The following is an 18,592-nucleotide window of genomic DNA, read 5'->3' on the forward strand; positions in this document are numbered from 1 at the left end:
GCCCTCCATTACCTCTCCAAGTTTTCTATCATTGCGAAACTGTTCTATACACCGCATATATGCATGACATTCGCAAACAATTAGTAAAAACACATGACTATTTTAAAGTGTAGGGAGCTGGAGAGATGGCTCCAGTTAAGAGTGCCTGCTCTTCTTCCAAAGGACTTGAGTTCGGGTCCCGGCACCCACACCAAGCGGCGCATAAACAGCTGTAACTTCAGCTCCAGGGGATCCAATGTCATCCTTTGGCCTCGGTGGCCACCTGTATTCATGTGCACATACACACAGACACGTAGTTAAAAATAAATCTTTAGAATAAAATACAACGAAGCGCATTCATGCTCCGGTCTCATTGGTAATCCACTGCCATGGCCGCGGAAGGCGTTGCCGCTGGAGGTGTGGTGGACGTCATTACCGCTCTACAGGAGGTGGTGAACTCCACCCTCAGCCACGATGGCCTAGCATGTGGCACACAGGAAGCTGCCAAAGCCTTAGATAAGCGCCAAGCCCATCTCTGTGTGCTGGAGCCCAACTGTGATGAGCCTATGCATGTCAAGCTGGTGGAGGCACCTTGTGCTGAACACCAAATCAACCTGAGTAAGGCTGATGACAACGGGAACCCAGGTGACCGGAGACCTCTGTGAAACAGATCGGGAGAGGAAGCTATGTAAAATGTCGGTTATCGTTACGGAACGGTTAAGGAGTATGACAAAGAATCTCGGACCAAGGATGTCACGGAAGAGCATTTCAAATGCAAGAAATGAATAAATAGAAATTCTGGCTCGTTTAAAAACAAAATACAATGAAAAGTAAAAAAAAAAGTTCTAAAGATAAAGTTTACTTAAAAAATATTTGACTGAACGTTGATGTAGGTATCCTGCTTTCCACAACACCTAAGTGAAAACATAGAAGCCCTCTCTTAAACGGAATCTAGAATCTGAGAATTTTTACCAATTATCAGATAGACGCAGTGATACAGGGGCGAAAGGACTCCTGGCTTTGCAGCGTTTCAAGGCAGGAAAGAGCTGTTCTTCAAGCAGCCCCACGAGGGCGCTGTTCCTTCTCTGTTGCTTTCCCCGGAGTCTAGGCAGCTGTGCTAATCAGAAAATTAATCCTTTCCCCATCCCCTGCCTGCTGAGGAATTTACTTTCCTCTTGGTGGAGTTCCAGAAAGTAGAGCCCTGAATGAGGCTGGGGCCAGGAGACGCTGTGAGTAACTTACTCTCGGTGCCCACGAGCTCTGCCCCAGAGTGTGCGCTGGAAAGGGGCGCTCGCTGTACTTCATGACGGTACTCTCTGTCTGTACTTGCGTTGTTGCTGTTGCTGTTGTTGTTGTTTCGGTTTTGGTGTTTTGAGACAGGGCTTCTCGGTGTAACAGCTCTGTTTGTCCTGGAACTCACCCTGTAGACCAGGCTGACCTCAAACTCGGAGATTTACCAGCCTCTGCCTCTGGAGTGCTGGGATTAAAGGCGTGCGCCACCACCGCCCATCGCCTGTACTTCTACTTGATTCGTTTGGCAACCACTTCCTGCACACAGTCTGTGGGCCATGTCCGGAGGAAGCACTAGGAGAACCGTGGCAAACCAGCCGCATAGACCCATATGTATTTAATGGCTCCTGGCTGAGGGAAAAACACCATTTCACTGCAGAAGGATCACACTGGGTCTGCCTTCCTTGCTAGGTTCTTAGGGACTGCAGTCACCAATTCGCTCTCCTTTTCAGCATATGGCCAAAGGGAATGCAGAGGTCACCAGTGGACTGGCAGAGGCCCCAGGATACACAAAAGGCTGTGAGTCGGGCCACACTCTGTTTTTGAAAACCTATGAGATGGCACCCTGACGGTCACCTCAGGCAAGGGCCATTACCTCCCCGGATCTCATGCTCAGTGTCCTGGCTAGTCTTGTGTCAACTTGACGTACAAACTAGAGGAATCTGAAAGAAGAGAGCCTTAACTGAGAAAATGCCTCCCTAAGATTTGGCTGTTAGGCATTTTCTTAGTTAGTGATTGATGGGGGAGGACCCAGCCCATGGTAGGTGGTTTCAGTCCTGGGCTGGTGTCCTAGGTTCTATAAGAAAGCAGGTTGAGCAAGCCAGGGGAAGCAAGCCAGTAAGGAGCACCCCTCCAAAATCTCTGCATCAGCTGCTGCCTCCAGGTTCCTGCCCTGTTTGAGTTCTTGTCCTGACTTCCTTTAATGATGACCAGTGATGTGGAAGTGTAGGCCAAATAAACCCTGTTCTTTCCACCTTGTTTTTTGGTCATGGTGTCTCGGTTGCATCAATAGTAACTCTGACTAAGACACTTAGTCCTCATAATATGCAAGAAGAAAAAGCCACGTTGCAACTGGAGCAAAGATCACTCAGGCAAATGGGTTTGGATGGAACTCACCAAATGAGCAAAAGAAGAGACAAGGCAGCCAAGCCCTTCCGTGTCAAGGAAGTCCCGCCATGGTTTGGAGCTGGAATGTCCCCCAATGGCTTATGGGTTAAACACCCCAGTTGTGGCATTATTAGGAGGTGGGGAAAGTTTAGGAGAGAGGGCTCTATTTGGAGGAGGAAGCCATGGGGGCAATGCTCTTGACGGGGATATTGGTCTCTGTTCCTTCCCTCTTTCTTCTTGGCTCCTGGACTTACATGAGGAGACCCTTGCTGTACCACAGGCTCTTCGTGTCTATATTCTGCCTTGTCCCAGGTATAAAGTGACAGAGCCGAGAGACTCTGCAGTGCAGTGTCTGAAACCGGGAGCTGAAGCAAACCTTTCCTTCGTTAAGCTGCTTTCCTTAGGCGGCTTGTCGGAGCAGCAAAAGCTAACACAGACCTCTTCAGAATGCACCAGAACGGCTCTCCATTTCCCCTTTCTATTAAGTAGCCCGCTGTTCCCTTTATGGAAACAACCTGTTGCTTTCACGCAGCCATGAACTTTTTTTGGCATTTTTTTTACCTACTCTTGTCTTCTCCCAGAGTATCATAAACAACCTTTGTCTTTCACCGCTGAATCCTCAGCAGCTAGGGCAGCGTCCTTCATGAACTACATGAAGTTAGCCAGAGGGAACCCAAGTGATTCCGTATCTGTGATCTTCCTAGCACAGGCAGAGGCACAGGCAGAGGGAAAGGGCGGTTGCCATGGGCTACAGGGAACCGAGTTAATGTGCGGTGGATGTAGTCTCAGGGCGGGAGACAGATGGTGGTGAGGCCCTTGCATCAGGGTGAAGCACTTTGTGTGCCATTGGGTTGTACACTTAAAAAGTGGCTAGAACAACAAATTCCATGTTATGCTTATTTTTGCCACAATTATAAAGGAATGAGAAAGTACCATGTGCTAGTCGGTTGCTTAGAGCAATGAGTTGAGCCTCAGAGAGGGATGGACGTGTGGGTCCTTCGAGGTCAGAACCTGTCACAAGCGGCACAACTACAATGACAGGAATCATTAGCAAGAGAGTTCTGACCATGGAGCTGCCTAGAGTTTGTGCAAACAACGTATGATGAACAGAGAATACAGGTGTGTGGTTCAGATACCCGGTTGTTGGGTGAGGACAGCATCGCTCATGCAGGCTCTGCATTTCCGCCCCATTTCTCCCTTGCCCTGAGTCTCTTTGCAGGGAGGAAGGAAGAAAATACATGTAAAGAAACTCGTTGTAAACTCTCTTGGCCACAGGCTCCTATCCTAACTGCAGAAAAGAGAGTGTTTACAGACACCCAGTACCCCGGTGTATCAGAAGATGTGTGCCGTCTGAGAGCTCCGCCCAGGAGTGGTGAAGATCGGCTCAGTGGGAAGGACAAGCGTGAGAGAAAGCAGAGAGCAGCATCTGGTCACGTCCTAGCCGTCCCAACAACAGGAATTTTCCTTGGTGTTTAGGAGATTCCTCACTGGGATCTTATCTCTTCCCCCAGCTTCCGGAAGCCAGGCTGACTCCTTAATTCTTAAAGAAGGAGGGATCCCATGGGACACGATACCTGGAAAGAGGTCTTCATTCCTAATCCCCATGTTCTTCCCCACAAAGCCAACTCTACTCATAGTACGGAGAACACAGAGGCAGTGCTGTGCCGATCTGAGGGCACCAAGATGTCCACTAAGAATGACTCCGTTCCCTTTGCTATCAGTCTTAAAGAGTCAACGTTTCCCCCGGACTCTTGTTCTGGTAGAGCACATGGAGGCAGCACAAATGCGGTCACTTATTCAATCCGTTTTCACTGAGCACCAATTGCATAGAAAATGCTGTGTGTGTTGGTGAGGGGATAGAGCATGGTCACATACTTCACAGGCAGAGGAAAACGCACAGGCATACTACTGGACAAAAGGACAATTACATACATCGTACTGGACAAAGGGACACTTGACTCAAGCTCTGAACCACGGACAGCTCGGAGTGGGGAGGCAAAGTTGGAACAGGGAATAATGAAGGTGGGGGACACTAGGGATCACAAGGCAGACGAGCAGATGGCCAATCTGCAGACCAGGAGGTGCTGGAGTGTGTGAGTAGCATGCAATTCTCCGAGGAGAGAAATGAGAGCCAAAGGTAGGAGAGTAGTTTGGTATGAGATTTTCCAAGGGCCCCGGAGGCCAGGACATTTGTATTTGGATAGGTAATAGGGGAGTGATTTAAGGTCCAGGCGGGGGTGAGTGATGTAATCCAAACTATGGCTCAGGAGGAACAAGAGGAAGGGGATTACAATCGCCCGGCCAAGGGGTAATGAAACCCTTAAGTAGAATGGTTGTTGTGGAAATTGGAAAAGGGGAAATAGATGGGAGAGGCTTTGGGGAGGAACATTAAAGGGCACCTGGTTGCTGATTGCACACGCCTCTGCTCACTCTGCTTGACCCTCGTTCCGCTCCTTGCTTGGATCGTAAAACTGTATGAGGCCTCCCTTAACAACCAGACTTCTACTCCCTGGAAATATTCTCACTGGCATCAGGTAAGGCTTCATTTGCAATAACCGTGAAGGGCACCCTAAAGAACAATTCTTGATGTTCCAAATGAAGACCTGATATTCCTCATCTACATTCCTATTGTAATTCTGCTTTCTGACCTTTAGGTAAAGTTTCCCCTTTGTTCTTAAGACCCTGCTCTGGGAAAATAGGAACCCAAAGAAACACAGCTTTTCTGGAGCTTTTGGCTGCTGTACAGAGTGGAAATCAAGATAACAAAAGTAAATCTGTTAAAATGACTCCAAACTTCTTCCTTTGTTCCATCACTCTGCTTTAAGAGCATCTGAGAGCTGTGCAGTATGAATATTACATATTTAGGGAAAAGGATTTTAACAATAGATTTTAAAACTCAATTATGAGAAATTCAAGAAAAGCAGTCACTAAAATAATTGGATTGATAATTCAATTGTTAAAGAAAATCTAGGTATTATATTAGTCATTTCATTTTAAAGACCAGAAAAGTAAGAGACATGTAGTTTACGTTTCTCTCTTTCCCATTTGGTGGATTGTTGGCTGAAAAGAGCCAATGTTACCAGCATGGGGATATGAAAAGAGATTCCCTGCCGTGCCAAGTCTTTCTCTGGTTATTTTGCCATTGGATGTGAGTTTATTATTTCCAGGTCATACCTTTCGGCATGATGATAGGCACTGGGCGTGCCTGGAAGAAGTGGGAGTGCTCTAGGACAATCGCACCTACAATGGTGCTAGGGTGCACTGCCGCGGTACCAGGTGCAGCGATGCTAGGGTGCAGGGCCGCGGCACCAGGTGCAGCGATGCTAGGGTACACTGCCGCGGTACCAGGTGCAGTGGTGCTAGCGTGCAGGGCCGCGGTACCAGGTGCAGTGGTGCTAGGGTGCAGGGCCGCGGTACCAGGTGCAGTGGTGCTAGGGTGCACTGCCACGGTACCAGGTGCAGTGGTGCTAGCGTGCAGGGCCGCGGGTACCAGGTGCAGTGGTGCTAGGGTGCAGGGCCGCGGTACCAGGTGCAGTGGTGCTAGGGTGCAGGGCCGCGGGTACCAGGTGCAGTGGCGCTAAGGTGCACTGCTGCGTCCCAGGCGCACAGTGATGTAACTTGCGAGCCTGAGTCAAAGAATGAAGGAAAGGCTAATCTATTTAAAACTCAAACTGGAAGCACGAATTGATCTGCCTGATCAAACAGACAAGGAGTTGAGGCCCCTAGCCAGCATGGCCTTAAAATAATCTGAGGGTGAGCAGACAGAATTCAAAGAGGGCAAAGATAGTAATGCAATGATAGATAGTCAGTGCAAACAGCTAACTTTTGATAAGGACAGCTCCCTTCCACAGCTCTAAGAGAGGGTGGTCTCACTCCCCAGCCCCCAGACCAAATCCTCAGATACTCAGCACCTTCTCTAAGATGGCTCAGGACTTGGGTATAAGCTATAACCCCTCACATAGGTCGAGCCATCTCCACAGTGCTTACCGTAAGTGGCGTAATGTAAGTGCTAGTAGACAGTTGTGGTTCTTCTATGTTATTTAGGAAAGAATGGCAAGGGGGAGAAGTGTGTATTGTTTATCACAGTTAGAATTTTTAAGATCTTTCTCACACAGATGTGGAGCCAACGGATAGGGAGGACCAAGAACGCCAGTTATAGCTGCATACTGCTTCTAAACACTGTCCCCACGTAATTTTACTTGACTGTTAATGTACTTTCTAATGCTCATTTGCCATATAAAGTAACTAAGAACATGTTTGGAGTATTCAGGATCTACAGCTATGGAATCAACCCAAATTAGAACCAGACATGTGCAAACGTGAGTGCTGGCTGTTGCCCACCAGACGTGTGCAAGTGTGAGTGCTGGCTGTCGCTCACCAGACGTGTGCAAACGTGAGTGCTGGCTGTCGCCCACCAGATGTGTGCAAGTGTAAGTGCTGGCTGTCGCCCACCAGACGTGTGCAAACGTGAGGGCCGGCTGTCGCCAACCTTGCCTGGTTTTGGCTTGGCTGAGGTCACTGGCCTCCTTCTGTAGGAAACACTAGAGATATTCAAAGTATCCTTAAAGCAATGTAGTCTGGGAGGAGGATTTTTCCAGAGCAGTGGAACAAAATAATATATAAAAATATATTTAAATTTATATACATATATATGAATTTGCATAATTTGATATGATGTTTTAAATCAATAAGAAAAGTAGCTGGCATTAAATGCACAGAAATCAGCTGCTTTTAGAGGAGGGTAGAATAAATTAAAGCCATACATTCTGTTAAGAAAGAAAGAAAAAAAGAAAGAAAAAAGGGAGGGAAGAAGAAAGGAAGGAGGGAAAGAGGAAGAAAGGAAGGGAGGAAGGAAGAAAAGAGGAAGAAGGAAGAAGGAAAAGTCAGTTCTTCAGGGGATCTGAGTGTTTTGGAGGTAGTGCCCACACCACTCATAAGGATTGACTGGAAAAACACCTACGTTCAGAGATAAGCATTTTACTTTACTTCTTCCCTTGGGGGAAAAGATGCTTAAAAGACAGAACAGCACTGTGCTGTCCCCTGAACTCCAGGAGACAGACACTCCTGTGAACTCCCTAGGCCCAGAACCACACGTGCTTCCTTCCAGGAAAGACAGGTTTCTAAGGTGGTGACTGCTCTGGGGCTGAGGGATGGCTGCCTTGTATCTCTGTTGCTGCTAATGAAAAATAAGAGACAACGGAAGAAAAGAACTAAACAGACCACCTTCTTGGGAAAATATTCAAGTAGAATCAAGACCAAAAGGAATAGGGTAGGGTCCGCCAATCACAGTCACCAAGATTTGGCTCCCAATGACATGGAGTTTGGTTAGGGGTCAGAGGGACAGCAAGGTGGCAGTAACAGGATCTAACAGGGAGAGCTGCCCTTGACTGGCAGGAAAGCAAGTCCAAAAAAGAAAAAGAAATTAACAACAGAAGTCAACTTCCTGGAAGGGTGAGATTCTCATAATCTGAAATGTTGGTAGCGTTGGTCACAGTTTGTAAGGACTGGGCAGCGCTAGCACGAAGACGTTCCCTGGGGACACAAAGAAGCCTTCGCCTTCGAAGACTGTGGCTAGGGACTGGCCTTGAAGCTGGAGTGGGTGTTAGGAGAGAGGATGGCTGTGACTCTCTTGTTTGGGAACACCTGGCCCTTCACACTTCAATCCTGTCTTTCTAGCCTCTTAACAGGATGCCGACACAGGAGGAGGTGCTGAAGAGTGAGAATGGTGGGGTGCATGGATGTTTCCTCTCTGTGTTAACACTGCAGCATGAGGAGGTCTACCTGGGACTAGACGTGCGTAGGGAATGCTCTAGGCTATGTTGGCGTGTTTGTTTTTACATAGCTGCAGGTGCAAAAAACAATGGGCGAGGTGCCTGGAGGTAGAGTCCGCTGAGAGTTAAGGGAGCACCCGCAACACTTGCTGTTTCCTGTTCATGTCCTTTGTTCCTTCTCCCAACTGCATCTCTGCACTAAACGCGCTACTGCACTTATGAACACAGTGATTACTGTTGTTGGACACGGTTACTGACTATTCATTAAAGCCTTCCCGGGTATCATCTCATTTAATTCTCACAACTGAGTCCCAGTATGAAAACAGTTCAGCATACAGACCTTCCTGCTCTAGTAGTGAGCTTGTGTGTTAGGGCTGTGCATGCATGTTGCATGTGTGTGTGGTGTAGATGTGTGTGTGTGTGTGTACTTGTATGCACATTGGAGGCCCAATGTTGCTGAATCTGGTGCTCATCAGTTCCAACTGAGCTAGTCAGCAGTGTTGCCTAAGGGAGGTGCTGCAGGTGCTTCTCAAGAGACAGAATTACAGGCAGCTGTGAAACCCAACCAGCTGTCCAGCTTTCATGTGGGTTCTGGGGTTCACACGCCGGCCCTCACACTTGCATGGCTAGTGCATTATCCACTAGAACCATCTCCTTTCCTTCCTTCCTTCCTTCCTTCCTTCCTTCCTTCCTTCCTTCCTTCCGTCCTTCCTTCCTTCCTTCCTTCCTTCCTTCCTTCCTTCCTTCCTTCCTTCCTTCCTTCCTTCCTTCCTTCTCTTTCTCCCTCTCTCCCTTCCTTCTATCATATACTTCCTTCCATTCTTTCTGAGACATGATCTCACTTTGTAACCCTGAATGGCTTGTAATTCATTGTGTTGACCAGACTGACTTCAATTTCACAGAACTCTTCCAGCCTCAGCCTTCTGAGCGTTGGGATTAAAGACGCGAGTCATCCTGTCTAGTTTAGTACTGACTCTTATGCATTGGTTATAAGTTTTCAGTTCGCCTGTTGGTTACAGGTGCTGCCTTTGCTCCTCGCTATCAACATGTTTCCTAGGAAAACAGCCATTCTTTCTCGGGAGAACTACTCCAAACCCCTTACCTCAATGTTTTCTGTCTATCATCTTTCCTTTCCCCATCCCTCCACCTAAGAACTATCCCACAGATGTTTGCTTTGTGCTAAGGATCCTGCTAGGCACTAAAAATAAATCATGAAATTCTGTGATTCCAGAATTCAGGTCTAAGAGGAAGAGGAAAGTGTGCAGATCAATTACATAGCAATAATTCTATGTCTTTTAAATATGTAAGTACCACAAATGTTCCCTGAGCTTTCTCTTTCTCTAGCATCTAGCTTGGTATTGAGAACATTTTGAAGAGTGCACATGAATTCTACCATACTGTTTCATCACTGATATTTTATCTCCCCCATTTCCTAAGTTTTTCTTAGATAAAACCAAAATCTTTGGTACCATCTATAGAGAAGATGCTGGGGAAAAATAGGTCTTGTGTCAAAACAGGCCTTTGAGATTCACAGGAGAGGAAAATTGTTCTTTAGAATTTTGTGGATCTGGGCCGGCATGCAAGGGTCAGAGTGTGATTCTTGTTAGGATGCCTGAATGCATGGAAGGAGCAGATTTAGGCTACATGTCTTCAGAGGCTTCCCCTGAGTGGTAGGAAAAGTTTGTAAAAATACACACACACACTCCCATGTATGTACACACACACACACACACACACACACACACACACACACTCAAACACATATATTTAAGTTCATAATCTGTTTTAAGTTCTGACAGTTGTGTTTGCTTGTTTGTTGGAGACAAAGGCTGGCTATGTAGTCCAGACTGCCCTCCATTCATCCTCTTGCCTCTGCCTCCAAAACGTTCAGATTATAGCAGTGATAAATTATTTTGACTTATCTATATTTAAGAAATCAAGTGTAAAAATGTATATCTAACTGTAGGGTGTGTATGGATGGGCTCACGGGGATCCAAAAATTCCCTGATATTACAGTAGTTTCCAAGACAGGGTCTCCACTTGTTACCCAACTGAACCCAAGACCATAAAATAATTAAGACCCAGTGAGGAGAGTCTTTAAGATATAGAAATGAAGGCCCATGAATAGGACAAATTTTCGCTTCCTAAAATCAAAGCCTTTTAGCATAGCTTGCGAACATAATACTGTACTTACATCAAGAGCCACAGACTGCTTGGCCCAGGACTTCTTCACTTGATCGTACATAATTGTGTTGTTGATACCAAGGCCACAAAAGATGACAAAAGCCTAGGACACAGAAAGCCTGTTAATTAGAAACCATAATAACTCACAGACAAAATCTAATATGAAAGCCACAGGCCACCAGAGACAGTTCTGAAAATATAATTTTATTGTGCTCAGAGGTGGGCCTCAGGGAAATGTGCATTACAGTTCTTAATTACTACTGTCATGGAAGAGCTTTATAGCTCACATTGCACACGAGGAAAAAAAATCATTATTTAAATGACACTGTGAAGAAATAATGTCACACATTTGGAACTAATGTGATCTGAATTTATTTGGGCGGAAGACTGACTTTAATTATTCTATTTTATTTAACCAGGAACAGCCCATTTCAATAGCAAGGTTATAAAATATTTTGGCCAAGAAAGTAAGAAAAAGAAGCCATGAGCTGAGAGCTAAAGGCAACGAGACTGACTTGGAACCAGCTGGTAGCACAAAGATGCGAGGAGGAAGGGACACTGACACCCTCGGTGGGCAGACTCCGGCCCAGTCCATGAGGAAGCACAGCAAAGCTGCCCTCTTCTGCTGTGACACAGGGAACAGGGCCTCGTGAACCAAAGAACGCGGGGAACATACACCTGGCGGGGCTGGCTAAGGGTCTCATGACTGGACACATGCGAACAAGACAGGGATGGTACTATCAGACAGACGCGGAGGTGATTCAGTTCTGCAATGAGACTAAGAAGAATGATCCAAGGTCACAAACTAATCCGATGAGCGGAAGCACAATCAAATTTTGCCTTGTGTTTATATAGTCTTTAAAATTTCCTCTTTGCTGGTACGCTGTTTAACTACATTAAGAAGATGAATGTTTACCCTAAAAAAAATGCGGGCAAGGAAACGGCTGGCCCTTGGCTTTTAAATTTATTTTCTCACCTCAAAAAGCCGCTGGTCTGCATCATCAAAAGGTTTCCCATCGAGTCTGTTCAGCACTTGAGCGACCCCTGTTGAGGGAAAGTGGAGACAGTGGTCACTGTGAGTACCGGGCATTGTGTCTCTGGGAGAGAACAGGCCGCAGCTAATTCTATGAATAGCTTAACACACTCATTCAACACTCCTCCACGCTGGAGATGTGATGTAGTTGGCAAGTATATTCGAATATGTACACCCTGTTTTACATATGTCACTGAATCAATTTATCTCTGTATATAATACATAATTCCTCCCCCCACCACGCTTTGGTGTTTGGGAGGGGCACTGTGGCAGAGTGATTCGGAACCTGGATTTATGTAGAACCTTAGCTACAATACCAAGTGTGTGACCACAAGTAAATGCACCATTTTAGTGACGAACTTCCTTATCTACAAAAAGAGTTAAAATACGAACTACCTCAAAGGATGTGAAATAAGTCTTAAATGTTCAACATGCATACTCAAGACATACAACATGATATTATGGGACACACATGGATCAAAGCAAAATTAGTTCTGCTACCTGCTACCAATGGCGCACACACTCAACAGTCTCAGTTTATGAGGGTTTCCTCTTTCCAAATACATTCCTGGCATTATACCAAATGTGTTGGTGTTTGACTTCCAAAAAAAAAAAAAAAAACCCACCACAACAATGCTCTAACTGAAAAGCTCAGTGTGTTCGAATTTAGCAGAAATATGCAAATAAAATAGCTATGATTTGCTGGGTGGTAGTGGCACACGCCTTTAATCCCAGCACTTGGGAGGCAGAGGCAGGCGGATCTCTGTGAGTTCTAGGCCAGCCTGGTCTGCAGAGTGAGTTCCAGAAAGGTCAGGGCTACACAGAGAAACCCTGTCTTCAAAAACCAAAACCAAAAACAAAACAAAACAAAAAACCTCTGTTTCTAAAGTAATCCTGTATTTTTAAAAGTACCTAACTTCCCCTGGTGAACTGATTGGATTCTTAGCAATATATAACTACATGAAAAGTCTTTAGCATATAAGAAAAAAACTACAGCCCGGACTTTGGAGTAATAGCGACGTTTGTCATTAGGATTGAAATGTAGGATTATATGTGAGGTTGTCATTCAGTTAATATGCAATTGTTTTCTACGGACATTTTCTCTCCTTTAAATATGGATATATCTAAAACTCGATATATGGTATTTGTATTCAGGCTCAGCTTCTAAGATCCTAGAATATTCTTTATGCTTAATAACCTACTAATGTATTGGTACAAGCTCAGCAGTCCAGCAGGAAAGACATCCTTCAGAAATGAGGGACTTGGGTTGCAGTGGATCTCATTGTCCAGTGTTTGCAGTGAGCAGGAGGAGCCGCCTGAACTGAGGGTGGTGAGGCACACCTGTGAGCTCAGCCCTCAGAAGGCAGAGCCCAGGAAGACCAAAAGTTCCAGGAACACATAAAGCTCTGTCCTCCCCCACAAAAAAAATCTGACCTCGACAACACTCCCAGGGCACTAAGTCATTGGTTAGGCAGTAATATCTTTGAGTTTAGCCAGTAATCTTAGAGTGTGGTAGAGAGAAGCGAAATTGTATGTTATGTTCCAAATACATCCATCACCTTATGTCTCCTAGGAGAAAAAAAAATCACATTTTTGTTGTATTTTCATAGCTTTAAGTAAATCTCTCTCCTTCATGATTGTTAAGCTTAATCATAAACTCTTTATTTGCCTGCGTGTCTGTATTGACTCTGGTATTTTTCTGATTGAGTTGTTTCGTTTTGTTGGTTTGGGTTTAGGTTTTATTTACTTCTTTTTGAGGCAGGGTCTCCTATAGTCCCAGGGTGGCCTTGAACTCACGGTGTAGCTGAGGATGACTTTGGTCTCTTCCTGCCTCTACCACCAAAGTGCTGGGTCTCAGCCATGTGCCGTTATGCCAGGCCCCAACTCTTTCCCTAGGTAAAGGGAGATGGCAGGTAGGGAGAAAATGTCGGAAGCTGCTTTTGCCTAGTTTCCTTACTGTGGGGAAAGCGTCTCTTTAGAGATATGCCAGCAAAGCTATGTGTCCAGATGTGTCCAACACCTCTGCACCCACACTATGTGTGAAAGCTCAGACATGGACGTAGACATCCTAGGAAAGTTTGGACTCCTCAAGCTTAATCTTGATCTCCTATTAACTATAAGTTTGTGGCTGTTTCAGTCTCTCCTCTCCTCCCTCTTTCTCTCTCCCTAATTCCATCTCTTTTCTTCAATGTCTGCCATGTAGAATAACAAAGTTCAGTTGGTAGGCTTCTGAGAGCCCTCCCAGCTTTGGAATTTACTATTGCTCTGAGCTCAGTAGATAGTTGTTCCTGTTCTAACGGATGCCTATTCGTTAGTAGTCTGTGCTTATGGAATTGTAGAAGAGTATGGAGACAGAGCTTGGGACGTTCTGGGGAGCCAGAGGAGGGATGGTTGTTATGAGCCCTGGGCTAGCCAGAAGTCAAAGGCAATACACACACACACACACACACACACACACACAAACACACACACACACGCACATGCACACTCATACACACATACACATGCCTACTCACACATGCACACACACGCATGCATACACATGCATACTCACACATACAGACACACGCATATAGTGTCATATATACAGGCCTGGTTCCCGTTTTAAAAAGGTGTCTGTTGTCACACAAAGAATCGCGTGGGTAATGCCTTACCAATTATTTGGTGGTTGCTGTTCCAAATAGGGACACAGAGAACAGATCTTATGTGAAAACCAGATATCTGGTCAGCCTAGGGTAGAAAAAAGAAGCTAGTTATCATTGACTATTAATTACCCATGGAAAAGTTATTTCTATACACAACACCATTTTTTGAGACAGGATCTGACACCACCTAGCCTAGCCTTGAACTCACCGTTTCCTCACCCGAGCCGTGACATCCGTTATACCTAACTTTTTCATAAACACTCACTTATTCTTCTCTTTACTATGTCACAATGAACAGCACAAGAAAATCGAATTCAAACAGAATTGATTCGTTGAATAACTCAAACAATGAAAAATCAGCCTGACTTGCCCAGTCCCTGCAACCATAGAGAAAGGGTCCACAATTATGGCACCAGACAAGTATTCTGCAGTGGATTCTGGATAATTAAGACATTTTAATTATACCAGTAGTCAGTGTTTAATCTTTGACTGGGCATACCCATTGGTAAGAATGATTGAACCTACAAGGAAATGTTTTATAACGTATTAACTTTTTTTTTTTTCTTCAAAACAGAGTTTCTTTGTGTAACTTTGGAGTCTGTTCTGGAACTCACTTTGTAGACCAGGCTGGGCTTGCGCTCACAGAGATCCTCCTGCCTCTGCCTCCTGAGTACTGGGATTAAAGGCATGCGCCACCACCGCCTGGTGCACATTAATACTACACGTTTTAAGATTTGTTTTTATTATTTTAAATTGTGTATAGGGCTCTCTGTGTGGGTGTGGGAATGTGTGTGTGAGTGTGGGTGTCACATCCCCAAGCTGGAGTTACAGACAGTTGTGTGGCACCTGACGTGGGTTTGGGGACCTGAACTTGGGTCCTCTGGAATAACAGTGTCCTTCACTGACAAACCGTCTCTCCAACCCAATAATACGTATTTTTAATTTTGCTAAGTTGTTACGAATGTTGTAAAATCCCGTAACAAAACTTTAAAAACAGAAATTGAGAAAGAAAAAAAAAACCCAATGAGAGGGTTCAGAAGAACTGAGTTCTAACAGAGGTCAGATATGAAAATCTGCCAATTTGAAATGTCTGATGTTAATTCATATTTGAGTGGCCAGAGAGGAGCTACTGAGCTGAAAGGGCTCTGGCGAGTTAATATGACCTTTGGTCCAGCAAGAAAAGCCCACCTGTCATCCGATGACTGTAGCCGGAAGAATAAGAGAGCAGTGATGGAAAGATATCTTAATAGTCATTAATAGTTAAAACCTACACATTTTTTAAGAGTTAATAACTATATACTGAACATTTTGAACCTAGAAGTTAATTCACAAAGCTAATTTTATATTTGATATCATTTTTGAAAAAAAATAATTTTCTATGTTGGTTATAAAGGTGAATACACGTGCAGAGAGATGCAGAATTCACAAGGATATCTGCCTATTTTCACGAAGCACACTGCCATCGAGAAATAAGTCAGTCACTTCATGGCTCCTTCCTCTCCCCTGAACCAGTACCCAGACCTCTACCAACGAAAACTAGGCTGCTTCATTTAAAACTGGCAGAAAGTGACTCATTAAAGGCATACTCTTGTGTGGTTGGCTGCTCCCTGTCCGACTGTTCATCCCACTCTTGTGGAACACTGTCCAGCTTCCTTCCAGCTTACCACTAAGCAATGTACTTAGGAATATTCTTGTACGTACTTCATACACATATGAATGAATTCCTTGAGTCTGCCACTGTAATAAACTCACTGGACTGCAGGCACAGAGGTGGCAGTGGGTGCAACCCAAAGGCTTCCCGAAGTGTTTTTTACCAATCAACAAGGGCATGGGAGTTCAGTTGCTTTACACAATCACCCTTCTGGTGATAAGTCTGGTGCTTGTTTGCTTTGTTTTGTTCTGTTTTTTAACAATCCCAGGGGCTGTGAGGTAGTTCTGATGGTGAAAATACTGTGAGTATCGCTGATAACCAGGAGAACCATTTGCATTGGCTTGTCCGTTTTGGCATCAAGGCCTTTGTACTTTCAAAGTATCCTCAAGCAGACTACACACCGCCTGGCTGCCCCACTGAGGGACAGCGAAGCTATGTGGCTCCCTTATGTTGTCTACATCTATCTTCTCTCTCATAAAATACCGCTTCAGAGGTGTTGTTCCTACTGGGTTTTCTGACTTTTAAAAATCAAATTTAAAAAATCTTGATCTACGTGATGAGTAAAAGCCGCTCTGTAAGAAATACAGATTAGAAACGTCTTCTTCCTTCGATGGCTGTCTTCCACTCTCTTGACTTTGAGGTAGAGGCCCACAGTACCGTTTTGCAGTATCACAGGCTTTAACTTATGGTCCGGACACGTTAGTATCTTACTGGAGAAATCTTTCCCCACCACGTTCATGGAGATCGGCTCCTATTTTCTCCATAGATCCTTGGTTACTTTAACTGATAGTCCAGTTACGTGTAGAATGCGAATCATGGGCTGATGCTTTACAATGAGGCACCACAGATAGGTATTTAAGAATCCCAGTCTGAACGTGATCTGAACAAGGACAGCACCCATAGACATGCTAATGAGGAAGGGAGTTAACCCCCTCACCTGTCACACATTCCAGAATCAGTACTGGCACCCTGGTGCGTCTCACCCGCCCCTTACCCTAAACTTCTCCAGCTCATGGGCTTTCCTACCCCAGCCTCTCACCGTCCTTATAACCTTGCTATTTCTGCTATGATGCTTTCTTTTTTGTTTCTCTCTTGGGCCTCTTCTCGCTTTTGTCTTCCTCTTCCTTTCCCCTTCTCTCTCTCTCTTCTCCTGGCCTGTTCAGTCTGCCATACTTGTTCAGTCTACTGCTTTCTCTCCCTGCGTGGAGTCTTCCAGATGTCGCTGACTGTGCTTGCTCTCACATCTACAGTAAAAACTTCCTCTTAGCCATACCAGGGAGCGGTCATACATCTGGTGCGAAAACCCTTAGTTTTTATGGTGGGTATACAAGGGACGTTTAGGAGGGGCGAAAGGGAAGGGGAAATGGTATAACTATATTACAATCTTAAAAATTGTTTAAGTTTCTTAAAAATTACGAAGAGAATTCCAGTTGCAAAATAAATAAACTAGAACAAAAAATAAAAGCATAAATCATTCATCCAGCATACCTTCTCACAGATAGTTATTAATGTCTGCTATGTACATTGCAGGGTATTGGGGAGATAAAAATGAACTCAGTCACTATCCTTGAAGAATTCCGTCTACTAAAGACAGAAATAAAGATGAGATATGTGTCCAAGCAGACAATGTTCAGAGCGCAGTATTTGAAAAAGCTCCAAATGACTACAGAGAAATCAAAAATAGCTTTAGACCCTTTAAAAACAAATCTCCGATGATGGCCGCGAAGATAACATTTATTGGCTGCTTGCTGTGTGCCAGCTCTGCCTTCAGCACTTCCCTGTGAATTATTTTATACACTTTTCGTACCAATGAGGTAGGTACTGTTATCATCTGCGCTTATCAGATAAAGCTTAGAAAGATTAACTGCCTTGAATGGAAGAGCCCGGCTCCCAGGAGGCCAGACAGAAACAAACACATCCATCAAAGTTATCTTTCGAGAAAGAACAGAATGACTTCCTCCCTCTCCCTGAGGATAGCATCAGAATGAAGACAGCAACAGCAAGCAGGAAGCAGAGGCAGCCAGACTAAGGGAGGCTTCCTGGGTATAACCTATGTGCTAGTAGCCCCAGCCGCTCTAGAGTAATAGGGCCCACTTTATTTGGCCAAGGAAAGTATCACATGGCACTAGACAGACAATGGTAGTCTGAGCCAGCACAGAACATCAGGTCTGCTTGTCTCCCCCTGTTCTGGGACCACAGAAACCTTTATTTAATCTCGCCCATAAATCCCAGGTAGCTGAGGGATGCCTCACGTCACAGAGTGCACAATCGGAAAGGAACATTCCGTGAGACTGCACAGCTCTGGAGTCTAGGGGTGAGAAAAACAAACCTTTCTCTGGCTGCTTGCCAGAGAGAGAAATTTGTTCACCCACTGCTTTCAAAGCAATAGCTTCTCCACCAGTATTTCTTTATTCTGGGTATATGAGCTCCCCCATCCATGCAGAGGAGGACATGGAGGTGTTTGGCTTGAGTAAAGGTGGCCATGGGGAACCTGGGAAATCGGAAGGAAACAAGAGGAAGTTCAAGTCGACCCTGGAATGGAGACGACAAAAGAGCGCAAGAGCTTTGAGCGGATGAAATCGTCAGGTCGGAACCTGTCCAGAAACATAAACAATGAAGACTTGAAGAAGGGAAACGGGGAGGACATACCACTTATGACTCAAAGGGACAGCGATGGGACAGGACTCCTGAGCCTGTGATCTTAACCCAAGACATTACAAGGCTTCTAAAATGTAGATGTATTGCTACAGTCTTCTTGGAAACTGATTTATTAATGTGTACCTGGCATGTAAGAAAGTATAAATAACCTCCGACTTATTGATTCCATGTATAATACCATGTGTCTTATGGTAATTGTCAAAATTATGCACAAAAATTTCCATATAAATTTCCATATAAATGCACAAAAATAAAGTACAAACCACAGCATTAT

At 44.9% G+C, this 18,592-nt stretch overlaps 1 protein-coding gene and 1 pseudogene across 1 annotated transcript in view; one reads left to right on the forward strand and one right to left on the reverse strand.

Moving 5' to 3' along the window:
- Pde11a (phosphodiesterase 11A) overlaps positions 1–18,592 on the reverse strand; it is a 327,936-nt gene that overhangs the window by 133,410 nt on the left and 175,934 nt on the right. Inside the window, exons 7-9 of the mRNA XM_087900073.1 lie at positions 14,019–14,094; positions 11,308–11,375; positions 10,342–10,434 (exon numbers count right to left, since the gene is read on the reverse strand). Coding sequence (XP_087756199.1) covers positions 10,342–10,434; positions 11,308–11,375; positions 14,019–14,094 — 237 coding nt within the window. The remainder of the gene's footprint in view (positions 1–10,341; positions 10,435–11,307; positions 11,376–14,018; positions 14,095–18,592) is intronic.
- On the forward strand, positions 369–764 carry LOC125394939 (small ribosomal subunit protein eS12 pseudogene; annotated as a pseudogene).

This window comes from Myodes glareolus, chromosome 21, assembly GCF_982192425.1.
Source record: "Myodes glareolus chromosome 21, mMyoGla1.1, whole genome shotgun sequence".
In the NCBI taxonomy this organism is placed as follows: domain Eukaryota; kingdom Metazoa; phylum Chordata; class Mammalia; order Rodentia; family Cricetidae; genus Myodes; species Myodes glareolus.